This window comes from Gymnoscopelus braueri (genome assembly GCF_963280865.1).
Source record: "Gymnoscopelus braueri genome assembly, chromosome: 21".
In the NCBI taxonomy this organism is placed as follows: domain Eukaryota; kingdom Metazoa; phylum Chordata; class Actinopteri; order Myctophiformes; family Myctophidae; genus Gymnoscopelus; species Gymnoscopelus braueri.
In genome coordinates, this window is record NC_137623.1 from 28,137,865 (window position 1) to 28,160,141 (window position 22,277).

General features: G+C 39.5%; 2 protein-coding genes across 3 annotated transcripts; both read left to right on the forward strand.

The window, feature by feature from the left end:
* The first annotated feature begins 108 nt into the window (after nt 1–108).
* Nucleotides 109–4,385, forward strand: timm21 (translocase of inner mitochondrial membrane 21). The gene is made up of 6 exons (XM_080417872.1): nt 109–662; nt 1,820–1,882; nt 2,657–2,754; nt 3,037–3,110; nt 3,548–3,653; nt 3,762–4,385. Exons 1-6 carry the CDS (start codon nt 353–355, stop codon nt 3,858–3,860), a joined length of 750 nt encoding a protein of 249 aa, XP_080273998.1. The 5' UTR covers nt 109–352; the 3' UTR covers nt 3,861–4,385.
* Nucleotides 4,386–6,785: 2,400 nt separating this feature from the next.
* LOC308077300 (uncharacterized protein) lies at nt 6,786–21,043 on the forward strand. Of its 2 annotated transcripts, XR_013932386.1 has the most exons (6): nt 6,786–6,930; nt 8,086–8,162; nt 9,182–9,341; nt 14,710–14,842; nt 17,945–19,744; nt 20,218–21,043. XR_013932386.1 is itself a non-coding variant. In XM_080417927.1 (5 exons), the coding sequence occupies exons 2-5, from the start codon at nt 8,143–8,145 to the stop codon at nt 18,166–18,168; spliced, it is 537 nt and encodes a 178-aa protein (XP_080274053.1). In that variant the 5' UTR covers nt 6,786–6,930; nt 8,086–8,142; the 3' UTR covers nt 18,169–19,752. The 2 variants fall into 2 exon arrangements, 1 of the variants encoding a protein (XP_080274053.1); XM_080417927.1 differs by lacking the exon at nt 20,218–21,043 and having other exon boundaries at nt 17,945–19,752.
* The last annotated feature ends 1,234 nt before the right edge of the window (nt 21,044–22,277 follow it).

Below are 22,277 nucleotides of genomic sequence, written 5' to 3' on the forward strand. Positions count from 1 at the left end.
GAGACTGGTGACGACACCATGTTATAAGGACTCAATTTCCCATGGTCCTTGTGTGATTACTTCTGTGTTCTGACGACATAATTGAGCGTCTCAGTCAGAGGACAGGCAGGCAGGCAAGCTGTGCTGAAGATAAGACTTGTGCAGACAATATTAGCGTGCAGGACAGGTTATATCCATGGATATATGAATACATTGTTATTTCCTTCTCATCAAAACGCATTCATGGCACAGATCGTTACATTGTACGGTGTGTAGGTGAGACGTTGTTTTGAAACCCCTGTTACATTGCTCACTGACCATTTATTGCGACAACATATAACTCAGTGTCCAGGCTAGCAGCAGACAGAGAGACATGGCGTATTCCTTGATATTAAAAGCCGTGCAGCGACATTTACAACAGACATGCAGACACACACAGATCAGCCTGTTTATTCAGAGAACTGCATCGATAACAACATCATCGTCATCATCAGGCATTGTCTTCTTCAGAAAAACACATGGTACTTATTCGTCTGCCGGAGGCAACAATGTTTATTATATACAAAGACGGGACATTTGCCTCGACTCTGTGGCTAGACAGAAACTCAAACCTGAAGAGAGACAAGGTGGACAGATCTCCAAGTACCAAAGGGGAACACCACAACCTTCGGCTGCACAAAAGGGTAAGCCCCATGTGGTGTAAAGTAAGTACATTTACTCAAGTACTGTACTGTACTGTACTTATAAGTACAGTTTTGAGGTATTTTTTACTTTACTGAAGTATATCCAGTTTTCAGTACTTTTACTTCTACCCCCCACTACATCTCAAAGGCACATATTATACTTTTTACTCCACTACAATTATATGAACATTGTAGTTACTAGTTACTTTGTAGATTTTGATTGTTATTATAAAACATACATTCAGCCCTATATACATTTCGGACATTTGAAAATAGCAGATCTAAGCTCTCAAGATCTACAAGCTGTGAGCTTGTAGATCTGCTATTTTCAAAAGATTTTAATACATTTGAAAACTTGTGAAATGGGACATTACTTTTGTACTTTTACTCAAGTCAATTTGGGATTCCAGACTTTTACTTGTAACAGAGTATGTCTACATTGCAGTATTGATACTTTTACTTAAGTAAAACATTTGAGTACTTTTTACACCACTGAAGCCCAGTACAGCCATATAATATAATGATTAGCCGCAGACAGTGCTAACACTACTTCATATTCAGTGATGGAAGAAGCACTCGCATGTATTACTTAAGTAAAAGTATCAATGCTGCAATGTTGTGTACCCTGTTACAAGTAAAAGTCCTGTATTCAAAATTTACTTGAGTAAAAGTGCAAAAGTTTTGGTATCAAAATATACTTTAAGTACCAAAAGTAAAAGTACTCTTTGTGCAGAATGTCTCATTTCAAGATCAAAATGTATAAACAAATCTTAGAAAATAGCCGATCTACAAGCTCACAATGCGTCGCGATGCAACGGATTGTGAGCTTGTAGATCTACTATTTTCAAATGGCCGAAATATAGGCTGAAGTGGTTAATGTGTTTTGTAATAATAATTATAAGTAACAAATAACTAAAGTTTTCATATAACTGTGGTGGAGTAAAAGTACAATATTTTCCTCTGCGATGTAGTGGGGTAGAAGTAAAAAGTATTGAAAATTGTAAATACTGAAGAAAATAAAGAATAACTCAAAATTGTACTTGATGACAGTACTTGAGTACATGTACTTAGTTACTTTACACCACTGTTCATATTACGTCAGATTATTATGTTTAACTGAAGTTAATAAATTATATCTGTCTCCCTCCCACTGACAGTAAAGGACGCAGGCAGAGATTTCACCTACTTGATAGTGGTACTCATCGGACTCGGAGTAACAGGTGACTGCAAATGCCTTGTGGTTGGGGGGTGACATAAGAAAGCTGGCATCCATCCTGATTCCTAGCCCTAGAAAGGGCTTATATTCCATACATTGCATGTATTCTATAAGCCATAGAACACTCAATGTAATTTTCCTGTGCAGCATTGTGTGTACTCACACAATTATTAATTCATAATTAATTATTATTAATATTAAAACATGGGGTCAGCTCCTGCCTCCTGTCATCTAGTTGTAATCATATTCATTTGAAAGTTCTGGAAAACTTTTAGTTTATTTAGTCAAATATGTTCAGACACAAAACACTTGTAAACTTCCTTCAATGGGTGCATAATATGTATAATGGGGCACACAAATTGACAGGTATGTTGCAGTTGGTCCGGTGTAATTGTAATGACACCTATGAATTTGTGTGCCCCATACACATGTGCTCATTGATGGTAAGTGTACACGTGTTTAGTGTTGCTGTGAATGCCCGGGGTCAGCTCTTGTCATCTAGTAATCATAACCATTTAAAAGTTCTGGGCTGGCACGCAGAATACATATATTTAGTTGTGCACAATGTCACTGTACATGATTGGAGTCACGGGACGGCATTCACAGCAGCACTGATATGAACATGTGTAAACTTCCTTCAATGAGCACATACAGTACATATGGGGTTATCATCCATCCATGTAGCCTCATGAAATAGATGAGGAGTTATACATTGTGAGGTCTCATCTAGATTGGCATATGTTGATCAAATACTTGTGTACTTGCACTCTTTTTTTAGGGGGGTTGCTATATGTGGTCTTCCAGGAGCTGTTCTCTTCATCAAGCCCAAACAAAATCTACGGGAAAGCTTTTGACCTAGTCAGGTTACACCCAGAGGTACAGTAATGTCTGATCATAGGTTATATATTTCCGAGTGAATAGTATGTTTAGATGCCTGTGAGATTCTTCGACACAAGCTGAAACTGTGAACATTTTTAAATTTGATTGTTGGCCATGCTCACTTCAAATTGATGACAGATTGATAAATGGCGAGCCGAGAATTGCGCTAAAATGACAATATGCCCATTCTTGGGTCGACGCAAGTTTGATAAATGGGGGCCATTAAGTCGTGAAACAAATATGAACAGCTTAATAATATTTAGCTTTTCTAAATTGTAGGTAATTGGTGCATTTGGGGAGCCAATAAAGTGTTATGGTGAGACCACCCGCAGAGGAAGGAGACAGCAAGTCAGGTAAGAATGCCGTTAATATGACAGCTTGATTCTGACTGAGAATTTAGTCCCACTAAAAAGTGGCAATGGCAGAAAATGCAGCGCTTCTGCTTTTCGGCGTGTTTATTATCAGCTTGCCTCGTGTTGCCGGGGTTATCGTGCTGACAATGTGTCGCTTTGATCAGAGTGTTCAGCTATATTGTCAGATATGAGGCATCAGGCATGTCCATATTTGTAGTGGTGGACAGTAACAAAAGTACATTTACTTGAGTATAATGTACTTAAGTTAAAAAATATATATATATAGTATTCTGTACTTTACTTTTACTGTCTAAAAAGGAACAGTGCCAATTATGTGATTCCAGTCTGGCAGCTCTATGAAGCGTGCAACAGGGAATGGCAAGTGCAATGCCATAATAAAGTGTGTGTTTGTGTGTGTGTGTGTGTGTGTGTGGTAGTCATATGGAGTACCTGAAGGACGGGCTGAAGTACATGAGACTCAAGTTTTACATCGAGGGTGCAGAACCAGGCCGCAAAGGAACTGTTCATTCAGAATCAAAAGAGGTGATTATTTATATAAACCGGGGTCCAAAAGCTTAACAGTTATGCAACTAAGATGGTTTGGATGAAAACATCTGTATGTCATATAATATGTACTTTTGTCCTTTGCAGGATCCTGAAACGGGAAAGTATGTGTTTCGTTACATATTTGTGGAAGTAGAGACCTACCCAAGACGGACCATCATCGTAGAGGATAACCGATATGATTGAGAAAGGACAACCACCAGTCTGGGGTGCTGCTCCACTGATCAAATCATTGTTTACACTTATTGTATGCTGATCGAGCATTGATTGACAGATAACATGGTTGGGACAAAATGTTTTTTCTGTTGAATGCTACAGTACTAATACACTCACAGTCTAATACTAGTGGGGACCGAGTCTGAACAATAAAATAATGTGTGTCTAAAAGACGGGCTTGCCAAATAGATCACATATTTTCTTTGGTTAAATAGAAGCAATGATTTGGGGTTTCTGAGAAAGATTGTGCAACCTGCAGACTGTATTTGAACAATATGCTTTGGTGACAGACCTTTTGTAAAGCACGTGATTTTTTTGGTGAACAAAATCTTAAATTGTATTGTGCTGTTGGTATCCAATTTGAGAAAGATTTCTTACACTATACATTTGCCCAGAATCACAACTGCACTGAAAATAGTGACTTTTACTTGTTTTCATCATACCCCCAATCTTGGGCAAGGCTTTACAATTGTAATAAATGGGAAATATCTTGTTTCTTGACTATTATTTTTGGCTATGTGCATATTTGAATACCAACAACAAACTTGGATTTCACAAAGATGTTGTCATTGCTCCTTTGCATGTTTCCGTGTCTTGATCATTTACTTATATTGTGTTTAAGTTAAATGCAACTCAACGCCCAAAATGGCATATCTACAAGCTCAGAGTAAGCTTGTAGATCGGCTATTTTCGGCATGTGACACTGTCACACGATGGAGTATCAATAGTAGTATCAATGATACAAAAGCAGCAAAAAAAATCCCTCTGAAAATAGCAGCTGTTAATTTTAATAGTGTGTTTGTGTGTAAAATGGAAGGGTAATCTATACAGTCTATACATTTACTCAAATACTGTACTTAAAGTTAAATTTTGTGGTATTTTTTACTTTACTGGAGTATTTCCAATTTTCTGTACTTTTACTTCTACTCCACTACATCTCAGAGGCAAATATTATACATTTACTCCACTACAATTATTTGAAAACTTTAGTTACTAGTTACTTTGTACATTTTGATTATTATTAGAAAACATACATTACCCACTTCAGCCCACATTTCGGCAACTTGAAAATAGCCTACAAGCTTGTAGATCTGCTATTTTCAAAATGTGAAATGGGACATTCTGAATAATGAGTACTTACTACTTTTGGTACTTTTAAGTACATTTTGATACAATGCTATTGTACTTTTACTCAAGTAAATTTTGAATTCCGGACTTTTACTTATAACAGAGTGTTTCTACATTGCAGTATTGGTACTTTTATTTAAGTACAAATGTGTAATAACCTATAACTCTGGTAATAATTTAAGTGCAGTACCTCCATTTTGACAGTAGAGGCTTCTCACCTACACTGCATCACATGTTTTCCATGCGCAACTTTCCAGTTGTTACAAAAACATTGGCCACCTATCGAATTATGTGGCTTTCCATTTGTTTTCGTTTCGTTTTATGAGGAAAACATTTTCCATAGGAAAACAATGTGATAATTAGATGTTAACTTGACATCCACATAAATATCAAGTAAACATTCATATATTGCGCATCACTAATATGATTTAGTAGTGTTTAATGTTTCTAAAATGGACATTTCCAGCCAGGCTACTACTTTGACCGTCATTTGATGCGTCTTTGTGTTGCGTTTATTTAATTCTACTTCACATTTGTATTATGTATTTCATCCTGAATTGAATTCATGCTTTTGTTGACGGACCCCGGAACAAAGCGAACGCTGGGGGTCACTGTGTTCGGTGGGTCACCATTGGCGGTGTAACAGGATCACCGCCCACTTTTGAGCCAGTACAGCATTGTGAGTGTGCAGCGAAGAAGGACCAGCGTTGCCAGGTCTGCTTATTATAAGCGACTTTGGGCTTGTAAATATTGGTAGTTGAACCCGTTGCGGTTTTTTGGGCTTGTTTCTAAAGTGTAGTTGCTTATTTGGGCTTGTTTCTAAAGTGTAGTTGCTTATTTGGGCTTGTTTCTAAAGTGTAGTTGCTTATTTGGGCTTGTTTCCAATGCTTTTTTGTATTATTATTTTCTATTTTCATTATGGTTGAAACCAGTGATTCTCAAAATATTTTCATGTCAAGGACCTCCAAATTAATATGTATTTGTCCTGGACGACCCCCATCTGAAAATATTTTGTTCCAGGGACTCTCTTACAAGATTTGTATAGCGTTAGAAGGAGTTCTTCGTCTGTAGTAAAAGTAAAAAATACACTTTCGCTACTCACCAAAACAAAGACGGTTTTAAGATGTTGAAAGCCTATTTTCCTTAGTGGCAACACTCGAAGCCCCCCACCTCACGTCTACACTAAAATACACTTTTTGGCCAGAAAAGAAAATATTTCAACGAAAGGAAAAACCTTTTAGTTACTCCACTGCGCCCCCTTCAGAGCTGGTCAATTGAACTTTTCTATTGACAAGATCTGTAGGGTGCGCAGTGGAGTAACTAAAACATTCTTAACGCTATGGACGAGCTGGAGCTATGTTGTTAGAATCATGTTTCAAAATTATTCCACGTTTTTGCAGTTTTTTTAAAACATATTTTTTTGGAAAATAGCAGATCCACAAGCTCACAAAACTTTTTTAACTCAAATATTTGCTTTTGGGGAAAAAGGCGATCCAAGGCGCTTCTTTTGGGCTTGTTTTCATAGACCCGGTTGCTTGTTTCTCTCACACAACATCTGGCAACACTGTGTGCTACGTGCTAGTTAGCTCAGGACGAGACTCGTTGAAGAGTAGTGAGTGAACAACAGCTTTTACCCGTTTACTGCTAACTGTGTTTATACCTGACAAGTTTAACGCTACTATCATATGATATATTATCATAGTATACTAGAAATACACATCGTAACGCTTGGACTCGGGTCTTCCAAGTCCGTCCATGTGTTGTTGTTATTGATGTGTTTGTTGTTGTTGTGGCCTGGTTAGTGCTAAGCCATAGCATAGAGCTAGCTGAAGCTAGAGAAGAGAAATGAGACACCTTCTTCCAAGTGTTGTCTGATCAGCAGGTCTGCGTGCTCGGCCTCATCGCCCTGGTGGTAAGTTGACCCGAAAACCACGAATTCAGCTGAATTGTTTAGTTCTCTAAACCTTAAAAACAAACAAGCAAACAAAGTTATCTTAACAGTTGTTTCCACTTGCTATGTAACTTTAGTAGTTACACAGACAGACTCTTAACTTATCTGATCAGTGATGGTTTGTTTTATTAAGTTGAGATGATTGACTGTGTATGTAATAATGTGATATTTAAGTAACTCCATTACCTGAATTCAGGTGAGTTTGTTTGTTCTCTAACCTTTAAAAAACTCCACTTTGTTAGCAAACAAGTCATCTTAACAGTTGTTTCCACTTGCTATTTAACTTAGTAGTTATAATATGGTAATGTGACATTAAAGTAACTCCATTGGTATTGTACATGGTTTCCGGAAAACACCTTCTGTCAAAACTACTTTTAAGTGGTGGGAAAAGTACTCGAGTAAAAGTATCAATACTGCAAGGTATAAATACTCTGGTACAAGTAAAAGTCCGGCATTAAAAATGTACTTAGTATTGTAAGTATTGGTATCAAAATGTACTTAAAGTACCAAAAGTAGAAATACTCATTATGCAGAATGTCCCATTTCACAAGTTTTCAAATGTATAAAAATATTTTGAGGCATTGTGAGCATGTAGATCGTCTATTTTCAATATAAATAGATGATATATATAGGGCCTAAGTGGTTAATATACGTTTTGTAATAATAATCAAAATCTACAAAGTAACTAGTAACTAAAGTTTTCAGAAAATTGTAGTGGAGTAACAATATTTGCCTCTGAGATGTGCTTAGTGGAGTAAAAGTATTGAAAATGTGAAATGCTCCACAGTACAGTACTTGAGTAAACCTACTTAGTTACTTTCCACCACTGTTCTAACCTTAAAAACCTCTTGCTATGTAACTTAGTAGTTACTCAACCTTAAAAACCTCTTGCTATGTAACTTAGTAGTTACTTGCTATGTAACTTAGTAGTTACTCAGACACTAACTTTAAGCCTATCTGATCAGTGATGGTTTGGTTTTATTAAGGTGAGATGTGTTACTGTATTATGTTACTTTAATTTACTTTAATAATGTGATATTAAAGTAACTCAGTTGGTATTGTAACTAGTTTCCTGGAAAGCACCTTTTGTCAGAACTACTTTTGATCCCTCTACAGGGATAAGTTGCTGGCTGACTATGAGCCCCAGTGTTCAGTGATTGGGATCTCGCAAGCATGGAGCTGTACTGGTACATGTAAGTATTGTTGCGCAATAAGAATTTATCCTCTCACATTTTTAACCCATTCAATCTGGGAACGCATACTGTGTCATTTTAGATTTTTTTTGCTATAACCATTATTCTATACTTTGGGCTATTCAAAAATAGCAGATCTAGAAGCTCAAGCTTGTAGTAGATCTGCTATTTATTTAATCGTGTGAAAAAAAAATTTAAGCAAATATTTTTAACCTCAAATATTAGCTTCTGGGGATTCTACGAATGTCTTCTAAATCCTAACAGTTTTCTGAAACACTTATGTTGCTATAATATCAGTGGTTCTCAAACCTTTTCATGTCAAGGACCCCCAAAATGATATGCATTTGACCGCGGAACCCTATCTAAAATTATTTAGTTCCAGGGATCCCCAGAAGCAAAGATTTGAGTTACAAATGTTTGCTTAAAAAATATATATATATATGCACACATTTTCATGATTTTCAAAAATAGCAGATCTACAAGCTCCGCGCTATGAGCTTGTATATCTGCTATTTTTGAATAGCCCAAAGTATAAAATAATGGTTAAAGTGGTTCAAATCTAAAATGACAGATGCGTTCCCGGTCTTAATGGTTTAAGTGGACTTTGTATCAGACAGAGGAAGCCCACCCCTTGAATACAGGTCCAGTGCACCTAAACGTTAATTGGCTTCTTTTTTTTTGAAAGAAAAATCAATAAGTGTAATCTTTGGAAATGTGTCAGAAGTTAAGTATACATGATTTGAGCATGGTACATCATTGTCAGACACATATTTACCCATAACTTCTTGTTTATCCCCTAAATGACTGGCTATCACATGTTTTGTAGCATTTTGTAGAAATATCGGCATCGCGCCTTAAATGTAATATTATATGCATTTGGTCTCTCGTTCATAAAAAAAAAGGTTAAATAACTAAATATATATTTTCAATGGTGCGTAGTTTTCTCCCGGCGCCGACTGTTCCCGTTACCCAACCCCCGGCCCTCACCCTCGCTCTCTCTCTGCTTCTTTTTGTTTTAGAGTGGTCATCATATTCATTATCATCAAGATATTCTTCTATGTCTGCTGGTACCGGTCGAGACAGAGGCAACTGGCAGCGTACCTGAGCAACCCACGCAATGCTCAGATAGTCATTGTTGGAGGAAGGGCCTACCTCCACCAAATGTGTGAGAGACAGAGCGTAAGTGTAAAAAATTAGGGAAATGCCTGTTGCATGTTCTGTGAAGTTTCTCGCTTCCTCTTTTGAGAACGTTTTTTGATGACTCACTTTCACTTGGAATGGAATGACTGATCTGCATCTAGTTAAGGTTCATGGGTTTATTACTGAAACAAGCGTGTGTGGGCTGTAGTCAGGTACAGCCAGGGCATGTTTGTAGGTGTACATGCCTGTGGGCACATTCTGGTTGCGCATTACATTTTTGTTTTGAGTTGTTGACCCTTCTGACATCTGCGCCATTGCTCAAGTCATGAGTTTCTGAGTCGACGTGCTTCTCAGTGAGGGAGTTATGGTGAATGTGCAAAAGAGGCTTTGTTTAACTGGAGTGGTATCAAGTAAGTTTGTCAAATTTCACCCAGGGGTGTGAAAGTTTTTGTGCCAGCAGGGTCAGTAAACACACAGATAGTTGGACCGGTGTAGTAGGCCTACACGTTCCTCTTTTCTTTTGCTCATTTGAGTGTGAACTCCCGGCTGTCACTGCAGTAGTAGCACTTGTTATTTAGTCAATCCATTCTGCTCCTTTTGCACATGCTGTGATGCAATGATCCAATCTTTGGATCATCTGCGTGAGATTGGGTGTAGTTTACGGCACTCCCCTGGCTGACTCTCAGAATTCTTGTTTGATCACAGACATTTGATTTATGACATGTGAATGTTTACTTTTCAGGATATTTGCAGCCCTGCTGTTAGGTTTAAAACTCCTGTTGTATGACTGAAATACATTGGGATGCCTAAATCTTTTTATTATAGGTGTTAGAAGTTTATCAATAATTATAATCATTGTTTCATATTTTTTTCATTGAAAGAAGCTTTAGAGTACAGGCCCTTTTATTTATTTTCCTTTAGAGCAGTGGTTCTCAAACATTTTCATGTGAAGGACCCACAAAATGATACATATTTGGTTGTGGACCCCCATCTCATATTTTGTGACAGTGACCCCCAAGAAGCAAAGATTTGAGTTAAACATGTTTGCTTAAAAATATATATATATTTCAAAGATTTGCACAAATGTTCACGATTTAAAAAAATGTGCAGCTCTACAAGCTCATAGCGTGGCACTCGGTGCCGCACTATGAGCTTGTATATCTTTTTGAATATCCAAAGTATATCATATGGTTAAAGTGGTTAAAATGATTGTGACGCTAATTTAGTAACTAATTGTAAGTCATTTAGCTGGGGAACCCCTGGTAGCCCCCCCCCCCCCCCCAAGGACCCCACTTGCAAGAACCAATGCTTTAGAGGAGCTGGAGTTGATAAATGTTGTTATTATTACTGATGAGTCTCGACTCCTCACCGCAGTGTGGACAGTGTTGGTGTGTGGTGAGCTCAGCCAGTCACCAACCAACATGGTTGAAGCATGCTGGTTGGTGACTGGCTGAACTCGCCACAGGAACCATTCCTTAATGCTGACATTGTTTTGCTGCCCGCTCTCTGATACACCTGGAAGCAATCTCCATGACTCCTAACCCTCTTCAAAATGCTTCGGGCCCAAGAGTCGAAAACGTTTAATCACCATCCGAGTGGATCAGATTTGTATTTTGGGTGTTTAAAGATATTATATTTCTTATTGATATAATAATAATTCGACAATCACAGATTAGATATCAAATTGTGTGATCACATATTGTTTTGTTTAGCTACCCAAAATCCAAATCTGATCTACACAGATTGGGGTTCGAAGTTTTGAATTCTTGGGCCTTTGAGATCACAGAAAACGCCTATCTCTGACCTGTTGTCCAATTTTAAGGAATGATTAAGATAGTGAACTGGCCAATTGTAGACGTATAACAATGTGATTAGAGATGATAATAAACGATGCAGGCCCGATGCCCCCCCCCCCCCCCAGAACATAAACCTTAAAGGCAAGTTTAAGAAAATGCTTAATTAACCCTTACCCTGTTCCAGCTTTTAGTGTTTTTTCCTCTTTGTTTGTTTGACAGAGAGACCTAAGGCCAAATTTATTTTTAGCATAGCATGGAATTCTTGTGCAACAGGAAATACCCCAATCTTAGAATAATAAATGAAGCCGTAATGAGGAGATTTCTGTCTCGGGCTCTTAGTTCAAGACCCCACTATAACGTGAGTGGTTGTGTCCTGTGTGGTTCACCATGTCCTTTTTATAGATTAGTGTTTGAAATTAGAAGGCAAAAAATGTCTAAACACAGCCTCATCACGCTTTCTTTTCAACCCGAATTTATGTAGATGTAAACAACCGCAAAAGGTAACTAAATAAAATTGAAAACATTTCACAGTCCAGTAGTGCATCTTGCTGTTCTCCTCAGCCACACCCTGCCCAGGTTTAATGACCTGTTGCTGGCCACAGGAGTCCTGTAATTGACTCACCTCCTTCCCGCACGCACGTCCCCCTACTCTTTAGTCTCTTATCAATCCTGCTGACTTCCCCCTCACATTCTTCTCATTCCTCTTGCTTTCAGTCTTTGTCTTCCGGTGTATTGTCTTCCAAATCCAACCATATGCAAAGTAACAGGCATCCACTTGCAGCTGGGGATGCACAATTAATCCGTGATCGTATCGGCTGATATCGACCTAAATAATGCAATTTATGTAAAACTAGTATCGGAAAACAATCCTGATATTTTTAGCTGCTATTTATTTTGTAATATGATTGTATGTGAAGCAGAAAAAGCCTATTGTGATGATTGAAGGCAGCAGATTAAATCTGTGTTTTCTGGGGAATCTTTCAAGAGGGTCTACCTGTAGAACAAATAAAAACAAACAAGTTGGAAAAAATGTAAGTACTGGTGTGTGTTACATTTTTACAACGTTTAAGTTGTTTGAACTAATATGTCCATCAGTAGGTCTAATAAATCAGGTAATAAGAATGAAATGTTGTTTAGAAGTCTGCAACTGCATGCAGAATGACAGTTACTTACTGTATAAAGGTATTAATCAGTTATGGGATATCGGCCAAAATGTCTGTATTGTACATCCCTACATGCCGCCATTCTGTTTACATTATATAGCTATCCAGCCTGCAAACTAAACGAAACGGGTGATAACCCACTCTTGATTATTATGCAGACGATGTGCAAGGCCATCAACTGCTTGGTGCAGGCACTCGCTCGCCTGGCCTCGTTTTGGGCATGTCTGCCGCCTTGATTTGCATATTGTTGGCTTCAGAATCGCCCTACAAGCTTCTCTTCCTCTCTCCTCTCGTCTCCTCTGCCTTTCCTCCTTGACTGTGTGTAATGTTCCCTGTTTAGATTTTAATGGAATTTGCAGCAGGGAGGTCCCCCTGGTCGTCAATAACCTGGTGCCCTGATAGTTCCCTGGAGAAACGCTCTCTCTCTCCCTCCCTCCCTAACCTCTCACTGTCTCTCTTTAGTCCCTCTCCAGTCTTGTGAATCAATTAGTGGAAGTTAGAGTTGAGGTAGTATCACTCAACAAAGCCTCTTTGACCTTCTACATGGTTACACGAAAAGACAAGTTGATCTCAGATGAGCACTTCGTAATCTGAAAAGTGTGATACACGTGGGCCCCAGAGAGAGATGAAATTGATACATTGATTATTAGGCCTCAACTTTATTTGGTTCTGCCCACACAGTTGCCTTGGTAGCACATGAAGAATGGTCTTGTGTTTTGTAAAGTCCCTTTCTTTTTTTTATCGGTTATTTTTTCCTCTTTTTTTGATACCAAATCAAATACCAAGGAAGCCGTGGAAATGAACCTCTGTCAAGGGACTTCCCATTTCAGTTTAATTAAAACAAAGAACAACGTGAAAACGTTTGCCTTTTAACTTTTGACCAAATTCATGCTTTTTAGCTTTCTGTCATTGTGGCCGTTTTTCATCTTTCATCTTTGATGGTCAGTTGATTTGTCTGCACCCACATTAAAGCAAGAATCCCGATTTTGGAGAGTGCTAGACAACCAAATACCAATGCTTTGACCAATATTTGATGAAAAAGCAAAGCAAAAAAAAAAGTAAATATAAAATACACAAATAAACTGTTATTTAACCACATAAGCCCTATAAAAAATTGCCGATCTACAACCTCACGTCGCAATGCATTTGTTATGAGCATAATTGTTGATACCTATGTCGTCAAAGAATGATGGCTGACGTAGCGGCCAAACAGATGTATCGGCCTGGCTCTTATCAAAGCCCTGTTGTCCATCAGGGATATAGCCCTGCTATTTACTTAGGTATAATTTAGTTCTGTATGGTTCCATTGTCATTGTGCTTGTTGATCTTGGCCTATAGCAGTGGTTCTCAGCCAGTGGTCCGGGGACCACCAGTGGTCCTTGAGGGGGATCCAGGTGGTCCCCAGCTAAATGATGGAGAGTTGGAAACCAAATGGACCCTTATCATAGATCTTTTACTCTTGAGAGCGTAAAATGATTTTGTGCTCTCAAGAGTTAAATTATTGTTGAACATCTGCATTTACTTAATAAAAGAAATGTTATTTTGATCAACGTTTGCCTGTTATCTCTCCTATGGTACCAACATCAATACAGCATGGAATTGTGGACAGTATCTTATCCAACGATAACAAAATATTAAGTCTTGGGTCTGAGAGGCTAAATCTCATAAAATGGTGGTCCGTGGCTCAAATGCCAAATAAATAATGGACCTTGGGTTGAAAACCCTTGGCCTATAATAGCAAAGAGTTGAGAGCAAAGCGTGCTGGAGGAACAAGTCACCATGTTACCATGACTCCCATGTGTGAGACTGCAGTAAAACCTGACCAACTGTCCCACTAACTGTCTTGTGATCTTTTGCGGCTGTGAAAGCATCTACTTTGCTTTGCACGCGCAAATATGTGCATTATGTGGTATGTGCACGCATTACTTTAATGTGCATGTGTGTAGGGCTGCGACTATCGAGGAGAGGGTTTTTCTTTTCTTATTTTTTTCTTCTTAATTTGGTCATAATTGTAATGTATATCAATTCATTGATTAACCACTTAAGCGTTGGTTTATACTTCGTCGCACAACAGTGTCGTGAAAAAGTAGTGAAAATAGCAGATCTACAAGATCACAACGTGTTCCAATGCGAAGCGTTCCGAGCTTGTAGCTCGGCTATTTGCACTTATGAATGTTTAATTATTTGAAACCTTTTGCCTATAATGACACGCCCAAAATAGGTATATATTATTAACCAATTATTTTATGAATGTATAGAATAAAGATTATTCTTATAATCGATTAGATCGATCAGTTCGATTAGTAACTGTTGCACCCAGCACCCCTACGTGTGTTTGTATGTAATGTTGTAATGTGTCTGTGTGCATCCCCTTAATAATCTTCCTCTTTTTGCTTCTGCGTGTATAAATCATTGTCTCTGCCTCTCTCTCTCCCTCTCTTTCTGTAGCAAACATCCATCTGGCCTAGTTGGTATGGTGTCCAGGATGATGGGTCAATAGAAGAACCCTCCACCTCCCTGCCACCAGCTGAGCCATTCTCTCACCTGGACATGCCTCCGCCATACGAGGCAGTCTCTGGAGGTAACACATTGCAAACACATTAACACCGTTACCACCAACCGACAGTTAACGCCAAGCACCCACCGTTTCCTTCTCTTTTTGGAAACACACACTCTCTCTCTCACACACACACACAGTGCCCTTTGTTCTCCTTTTCGAGTCAGGATATGGTTATAATGACCTATTTGAGACAGCAATCACAAATCATAATGAAACTTCCACCCTGCAGCTTATGTTTGAATTTTGATCAGGGACGGCACCGTGACAGTGGGCTAAAGCCGGATTTATGCTTTAGTGAGAAAGTTTGCTCGTCAAACTTGACGTGTTTTTTCAACTAGGAGAGGAGCGATCACTCATTGACTTCCCTGTCATCCCCAATGATCCCACGATTTCAACAGTCGGCACTTGACGGTGGTTATTATTTACGTAATCATGAGAAGAACGAAATCACATAAGATATGTTTTGTATGCAGAGTATGTAACCAAGGCATGTGTTGAGCCCCAGGTGTGAGATAGATCAACAAGATGGAACAATTCACCTGTTCATAGTTCACTAAAAGCACACAGACAGATGTCTGCCAAGATTGTGCTAGGGATGGGCATTGCCTGTTTTTCTTTCCATCCACGCCAGGCCGGAACGGACGACGAGGCGAGGGATCATGTTTTCGGTCCTGTGAGTCTGTCCATCTGTAAACAGCTAATTTTGGTCACTGCTGGACTGATCGGCATGAAACTTTGCATGCACACTCCCAGTAGGCAAAGGAAGAACCTCTGCCCCAGATGTTTCAAATCAGCCTGTTATATAATCAACTGATACGACCACTTCTCTGCCTTAAACCCACGACCCACATAATGCCAACACACTTTGCTAGTTTGGGATGGCTCAGGGTAGAAGACGGGGTTAAGCAAATATCACTGGGATTGGTATTTAAGATAGTCAAAGAGACATTGCCTTCAATACATGTCGAACTACATCTCCAAAGTGAGTGACAGCCACAGCCGCAACACTAGAGAGAGCAACCATGATCTGGTACCATTGGGGATAGGCATGTACAGTACGTATTAGTTGACCACCTGCTCTGCAGTGGAAAACTCGGCTGGAACCGAGATAGCAGGGTATCTTCAGGAAACGCGTAGCAACGCCTTCCATCACGTGAAATGCATGACTCATTCAGGAAATGGTTAATTTGGCTTTGCTTGGTCCCCGCTGCGTTGTAAATAATCCTCGCCGAATAGACACAAATCATTGCTGAGGACCTCACAACCTCGTAATCAATACCACAACTTTTTTGGTGCTTACAACTGTGTAACGGTGAACTTGTACCTGTTCCACATTAGATACTTGACTATTTGGCTTTTCATGCCCATTGCTAGGCAGCTCAGACATTATGGTGGACCCCAAGCGGACCGCCATGGAGCATTCATTAGTTTGTGTCTGCAAGTAGTCTCGCGTGGCCAGACTGTTGCCTCCCACAATTTTCAAATGGATTTCGGGAGGTGTAGTTCCAGACTCTATATACCATTCAGAGATTGTGGAATAGTTGTCTGGCTACCGGAGACTAGTCTGCAAGGAACTTTCCACAGGAAATGGTTATAAAATGGAGCTCTGAGAATGCTCGAATATGAAATACTTTGCATAAGAGACAAATGGGATTAAGTAACTGAAGCACCACAGCATGCAGTTGAAGCCCTATTTACCCCAGGCACCGATAGATTCCATCGATCACTGAACCTCGACTGCATCGTCATACTTGCCGCCCCCTATTTTCAATGGATTTAAAAAGAAAGTGTCAACAGACTTTGTCTCACTTTGTGTCGTTGAAGCATAAATCTAGCTTCAGACTCACCATCATCATCATCTCCTTCCCTTGCTGTCATTCTGCACATTTTAAACATTACATTGTTTCAATTCATTTTGTTTTTCTTTTGATCCACTCTGCGCAGTGTGCTTGTACTGTATAGCTAAAGACCTAATCTGGCATGAAACCACTTCACCCTTCTCCCCCGGGGACGTTGTAGACTTAGCCATGTTGTAAACGTAGCCAGAGCCCAGAAGCAACATTAGACTGAGACACACAAAACGGCAGCATCTTCAGACGTGTTAAGAGTGGCCCACGCCCCTCCTCCAGGCGTAATACCACAACTTGGCAAGCTCTCAGTTACAGCTTGCCAAGTTTTTCCTCTTCACTGGTCTTTCTTTTTTATTTAATCCCCCTAAACACACTGATGCTCTTGTCTATTTAGAGCAGTGTTCCAAGAAGGGAGAAGGAAATGAGCAAGGTCGCCCCTTACTGTAGGTGACCTTCCTCAAATCTCCAAGGACGAAGGACTTTTGTTTTTTTGTTTTTTTGGGGCGTTATTTAACTTTTTAGCTGTCGGGACTGAAACCTTGTATGTTCAAAACATATTAAGGAATGGGGAAAGGAACCTGTGTTCCAATGGATCAATATTATTTATTCACAAGCTCTTGTTAATACTTTTCACTACTAAACTACTACTACTATAAAACCCACAGTCAAACGTAGACAACTTTCACTCTAAAGGGCTATTTTTGGCACTTTTGTGTCACACGGTAGTCTTGACGAAGTAGGGCATTAATTTATGAAAAAGCAGACACAAGGTTTCTGCCCGACGTCATCGACTTGCAACTTGTGTTGCAGGGGCCCATTCTGTCCAAGGCCATTTGCTGAGTCTTTGGATCCGTCTCATTAGTCCACCTTGTGTATGCAACGTGTTACTCTGCACATTTGCGGTGGCTCTATTTTAAGTCCGCGTGTCTTATAAGTGTCCCCTTGTGCAGCCAGTTAAATCTCCTTCAGTGGTTGCAGTAACACCAGGATGTGGTTACTGAACGATGGAGGTGGTGACAGTTCAACTGTGACGCAAGTCTTAAGTGGTTCTCATCTCTGTCAGTGCCCTTTTTTCTTTTTCTTTTCTGATCTTGGCACGTACATAGTTATTGTAATTCTCAGCAAGTATGTTACGTGTGAGAGTTTTATGCTCAAGAATTGATCCATCACCTCAGATCGCAGAGGCACTAAAGCATAAGCGCTGCATGACTTGGCTGTATTCTTTTGTCCCTCATTGTAAACCGGTCGATGTCTCCCCTGTCTCTCCATACAGCCGAGGACCTGAAGCCTCCTCCATACAGTGAGTGTGCCCAGAGTGATGAGAGCGACGCGCCTCGCCCTTCTCGCTGCACCCCCCTGCTTCTCTCTGAGGGAGGAGACTCGCTCAGTATAAGTGAAGCCCCGCCGCCTTACACCCCGAGCCCTGCAGCTCCGACCAGTCAACAAGACGGCCCTACCAGCCACGTTCAGATGCACTCGGAGAGCAGGCACCCTTAGACCGGTCCCTTAACGCCACTTTGCCTTTCCAAGTGATGCCTTCCTCTGTTTTAACCTCTTGTGATCTTTGCCAGCCTAGCTCTCGTCACGCAAGAGTGAGAGCAGACATTTGTTTTTGTGCGTGCGTGTTTGTGTCTTTGTGTGTGTGCGTGTGTGTGTGTGTGTGTGTGTGTGTGTGTGTTGTTTTTCTACTTTGTATTGTTTGGAGAGAGAGAGAAAAGTGGTCATCTGATGAGCCCAATTGCAGATGACACAGAGAAGCCTGTGCGCCTCACAACCACAGACCACAGAGATTTACTCCCAGCTAGGACAACACCACCACCAGCCTCAGTTCTCAAAGGGAATCAGTGACACAAACAAACAAGCTATACCAGGAGGGAGAAGAGAGACTTGGGTGTGTTCAGATCGATGAAGTTGCCCTCATCCACTTCCTTTCAAAGGTCCAAAACACTGCATAGCTCAATGCAAACCACGATCAGTCCATTTTTGCCTTCTTCTTCTTTTCTCCTTTTTATGGGGGGAGAGATGGACACCAATAAGGGAGAGACAAGGGGAACCAGATTGACCGTCTGTATGGTGCTGATGGCCTTATCTGCTGAGCTCTGTCCGTCGCTGCTTTAGATTGACACATATTTGACAGATTACAGGCTCCCTGTCCCAAACTTGTAGAGTGACTGAAATGAATGCTGTTATTTCCTGGGTCTTGAAATGGTGTGGAATTGGAAAAAAAGGTCTGGACCGGAGCAAATCTAACCCTGCCATCCCAGTACACCTACAGTACACCTATTCATTTTACATTGTTGTATAGCCACTGACACTTTAACCCCGATTTGTTGCATGGGATAATCTTCTGCCATAGAGAGATGTGGCCTAAGTGACAGCCATTTGGCACTGTCGCGATGCAGTATGTTAGAGAGCATCCAAACTACCTGGATCTATTTAAGAGGTCAAGCTTCAGGGAGAAGCATGGAATTTTGATACATCTCTGAAGTTTGAAATGAATGGAATGTAGGAGATTTGCCACGGGGCTGTTAGCGGCAGCTTAATATATTTCCCTTTGGTCAAAGTGTTATTTTGGAGTTGGAGGGCAGCAGTTCATGCAGTAGCTAATGCAGGTTGGATTGAGCTTGTTTGATAACAGATTTGTTTTTCATGACGTGTTACTGTACAATGAAGACTTAACCAAAGTGTCTCTAACATCAGCCTCAGCCCGTCATAACCTCCAGTGTAACTATGCTGCCATAGGCTGGTATGTCAGGCATTCTCTGTGTATTTTGTCTGTCTTCTCTATGGTATGGTATTGGATTTTGGAGCTGGGATTTTCCTGTGCTATTTGCTGCTTGTGTCGCTGCATTTAAGATAACCCCACTGTAACTCGGTAAAATGTTTCCTTGTGATCCATTTTCCCATGGTCATTAAATAGATGACCTAATCCTTGTTTAATCAGAATGTTTATAGAGTTTCTGTGGAGTTTATACAAAAGGAAACAGAAAAATGCTGTAAATGTCCATTCGGGATATGGGAAAGTAAATAATGTGGCAGTTGATAGAGATTCATTGTAAACATCTATCAAAAGGTTTTAAAGGGACTACACCATGAATTAAAAAAATATATTTAATATCGTATTGTTTATGTCCCTCAAACGTTTTTCAAAAGGTTTGAGCCTAAATCAAGCCTCAGATATACTCATTCCAACTAACTTCTCTCTGGCTTATAAAGCACTTTCACCTGCAATAACACATTGTCCTGTTTGGCACGGGGCGCTATTGAGCCAGTTTGTATGCATGTTATCTCCTGGTTCTGTGTGGAAAAAGTATTAAAAAAAAAGAAAATTGGAACTGAAAAATGGGAGGGATTGTACCCTGACGTGACGTGACGTCACGTCAGGGACCAAATCAGTTTGGCCTGTTTTGAGACCAATTTACAGAAAACCCCAGATTTGCTGTGAAAGCCTGAGTGTTCAAACAGGGGTATTTTTGGGGATAGAAGAGAGGTAGGGGAGACCAAAAACACACAAAAAATAAGAAAAAGTTCAAATTCATGGTGTAGTCCCATTAAAAAAGGTGTCCAGAAGTTAAAAACTTCTTTTAAATTTGAATGAAAATCGTATGTTGTGAAGACAAATCATGATGCATCTATGTTTGATGCCTTTACCTTTCCAAGAGCACTCATTCATCATGGGCCATGCTCAACTTGTCCATTATTTCTTTTTTCTTTGATTTTCTTTTATATTCCTTTATATTCCCTTTTGAGTTCTGCTAGTATTTGAGCGGCGTGAAGCTGAATTGGTTGAAAAATTGAAAGGGAGAAGGTTATAGGCCCATTTATACTTTGTCACACGGCCGTGCAATGAAGTTTAACCCATTAAAACCTGAGGCGATTCTTAAAAATGTTTTCTAAATCATAACAGTTTTTTGAAAAAAATCTGAAAATTATTTTTTCAAGATTTTTCAAATCTACAAGCTCATAGCGCGGCTATGAGCTTGTAGATCTGCTATTTTTGAATGGCCAAAGAAATCTAAAGTGACACAGATGCGTTCCAGGTCTTAATGGGTTAAATTAGGCTAAATGCTGGGTGCAATGCTGAACTCGGCTAATGTAGACCGAACTAATAGTGGAATGATGACACAACCAACTGGAAACACAAAACCAATCGTATTGCAGTTATTCTGCTGTAATTTAAGTCCTGTTTATTAACTTCATGTTCATTCCTGTGGTTTTCAGGTGTTGGAAAATGTCAAACCGCTACAGAAAAGTCACCCTGTGATATATGTGGATTTTACTGTTTATATTTTGTTTCTTATTTTGGGGTTTATGATTTTCGGGGGGTGTAATATTGTAATAAACGCATAATAAATATAATCTTACACATTTATTTTCCGGTCTATCCCCTGTGCCTGAAAGTAATATCTGCACAAAAGTGTAGCCGTAGTTTCTCCAACACCTTTTTTGTTTTATGTGAATGTACAACATTTAATGCAACACATAGCTGATAGCTGCTATCAGGACTAAGTGTGTTGTCTTCAGGTTTTCTAAAATAGCCACAGCTTAAAATGACTACAAAACATATATCTTAGTGAGCTAATATACTGTATAAACATTGTCATCCTGTATAGCATACAAGCCTCACCCATTAATCTTTTAATTTAGCATTGTCGTAAGTGTAATTTCCTCATGTTAACGTGGTGATAACCAGAGAAAGAAACTGATGTTGGACTGAAAATAACATATATATTTTGTTTGGCTGGTTGCTCCTTCTCTTGCCCTCACAGAAGACTGACACAAAAATATGGAAGGGTAAGTTATCAGCTCTTGATATTTATGTTTACTAAACTGCCACTAGAGGGCAGTGTTGTGCTTTGTATGTTATAAGCCACATAAAGGAACTGCTTCAATCTAGTGCACCTGTTGCTGGACTCACTGGGCAGAAAGCATAATACACATGGCTGAGTTTAATCAGTTTATAGATTTATGTCGTGTTTATTGTATACTCTACATGACAGCCTAACCCTAAGAAAATAGAATTTTCGATCAAAGTTTTCTACTGCAGATAAAAATAAGCAATTAGGTTTGCCCATTGCCTAGCCTTGATACAAGAAATGTCATGATCCAAGGCTACCCATTGCCAAGCTTCTGTCAAAATCAATGCTACGATTCTGTCTTGGAAATGAATGTAGCACCAAATCGAGCGCATTCATTTTTCATTGTATTCTCGCACAGAACTTCACCTCCTCAGGTACTAAGATGCTTAGATGCATACAAATAACCAAGGCTGAACAGACCAGTGTCTGCAGCAGTGGTGGAAAGTAACGAAGTACATGTACTCAAGTACAATTTTGAGGGTTTAAAAATATATATTTTTAAAAGATTTGTATACATTTGAAAACTTGTGAAATGGGACATACTGTCTAATAATGTGTACTTTCTACTTTTGGTACTCTTAAGTACATTTTGATACCAATACTTTTTTACTTTTACTCAAGTACATTTTTTATTCCGGACTTTTACGGACTTTTACAATACTACAGAGTATTTGTACATTGCAGTATTGATACTTTTACTTAAGTAAAACATATGAGTACTTCTTCCATGAAAAATGAATGCACTCG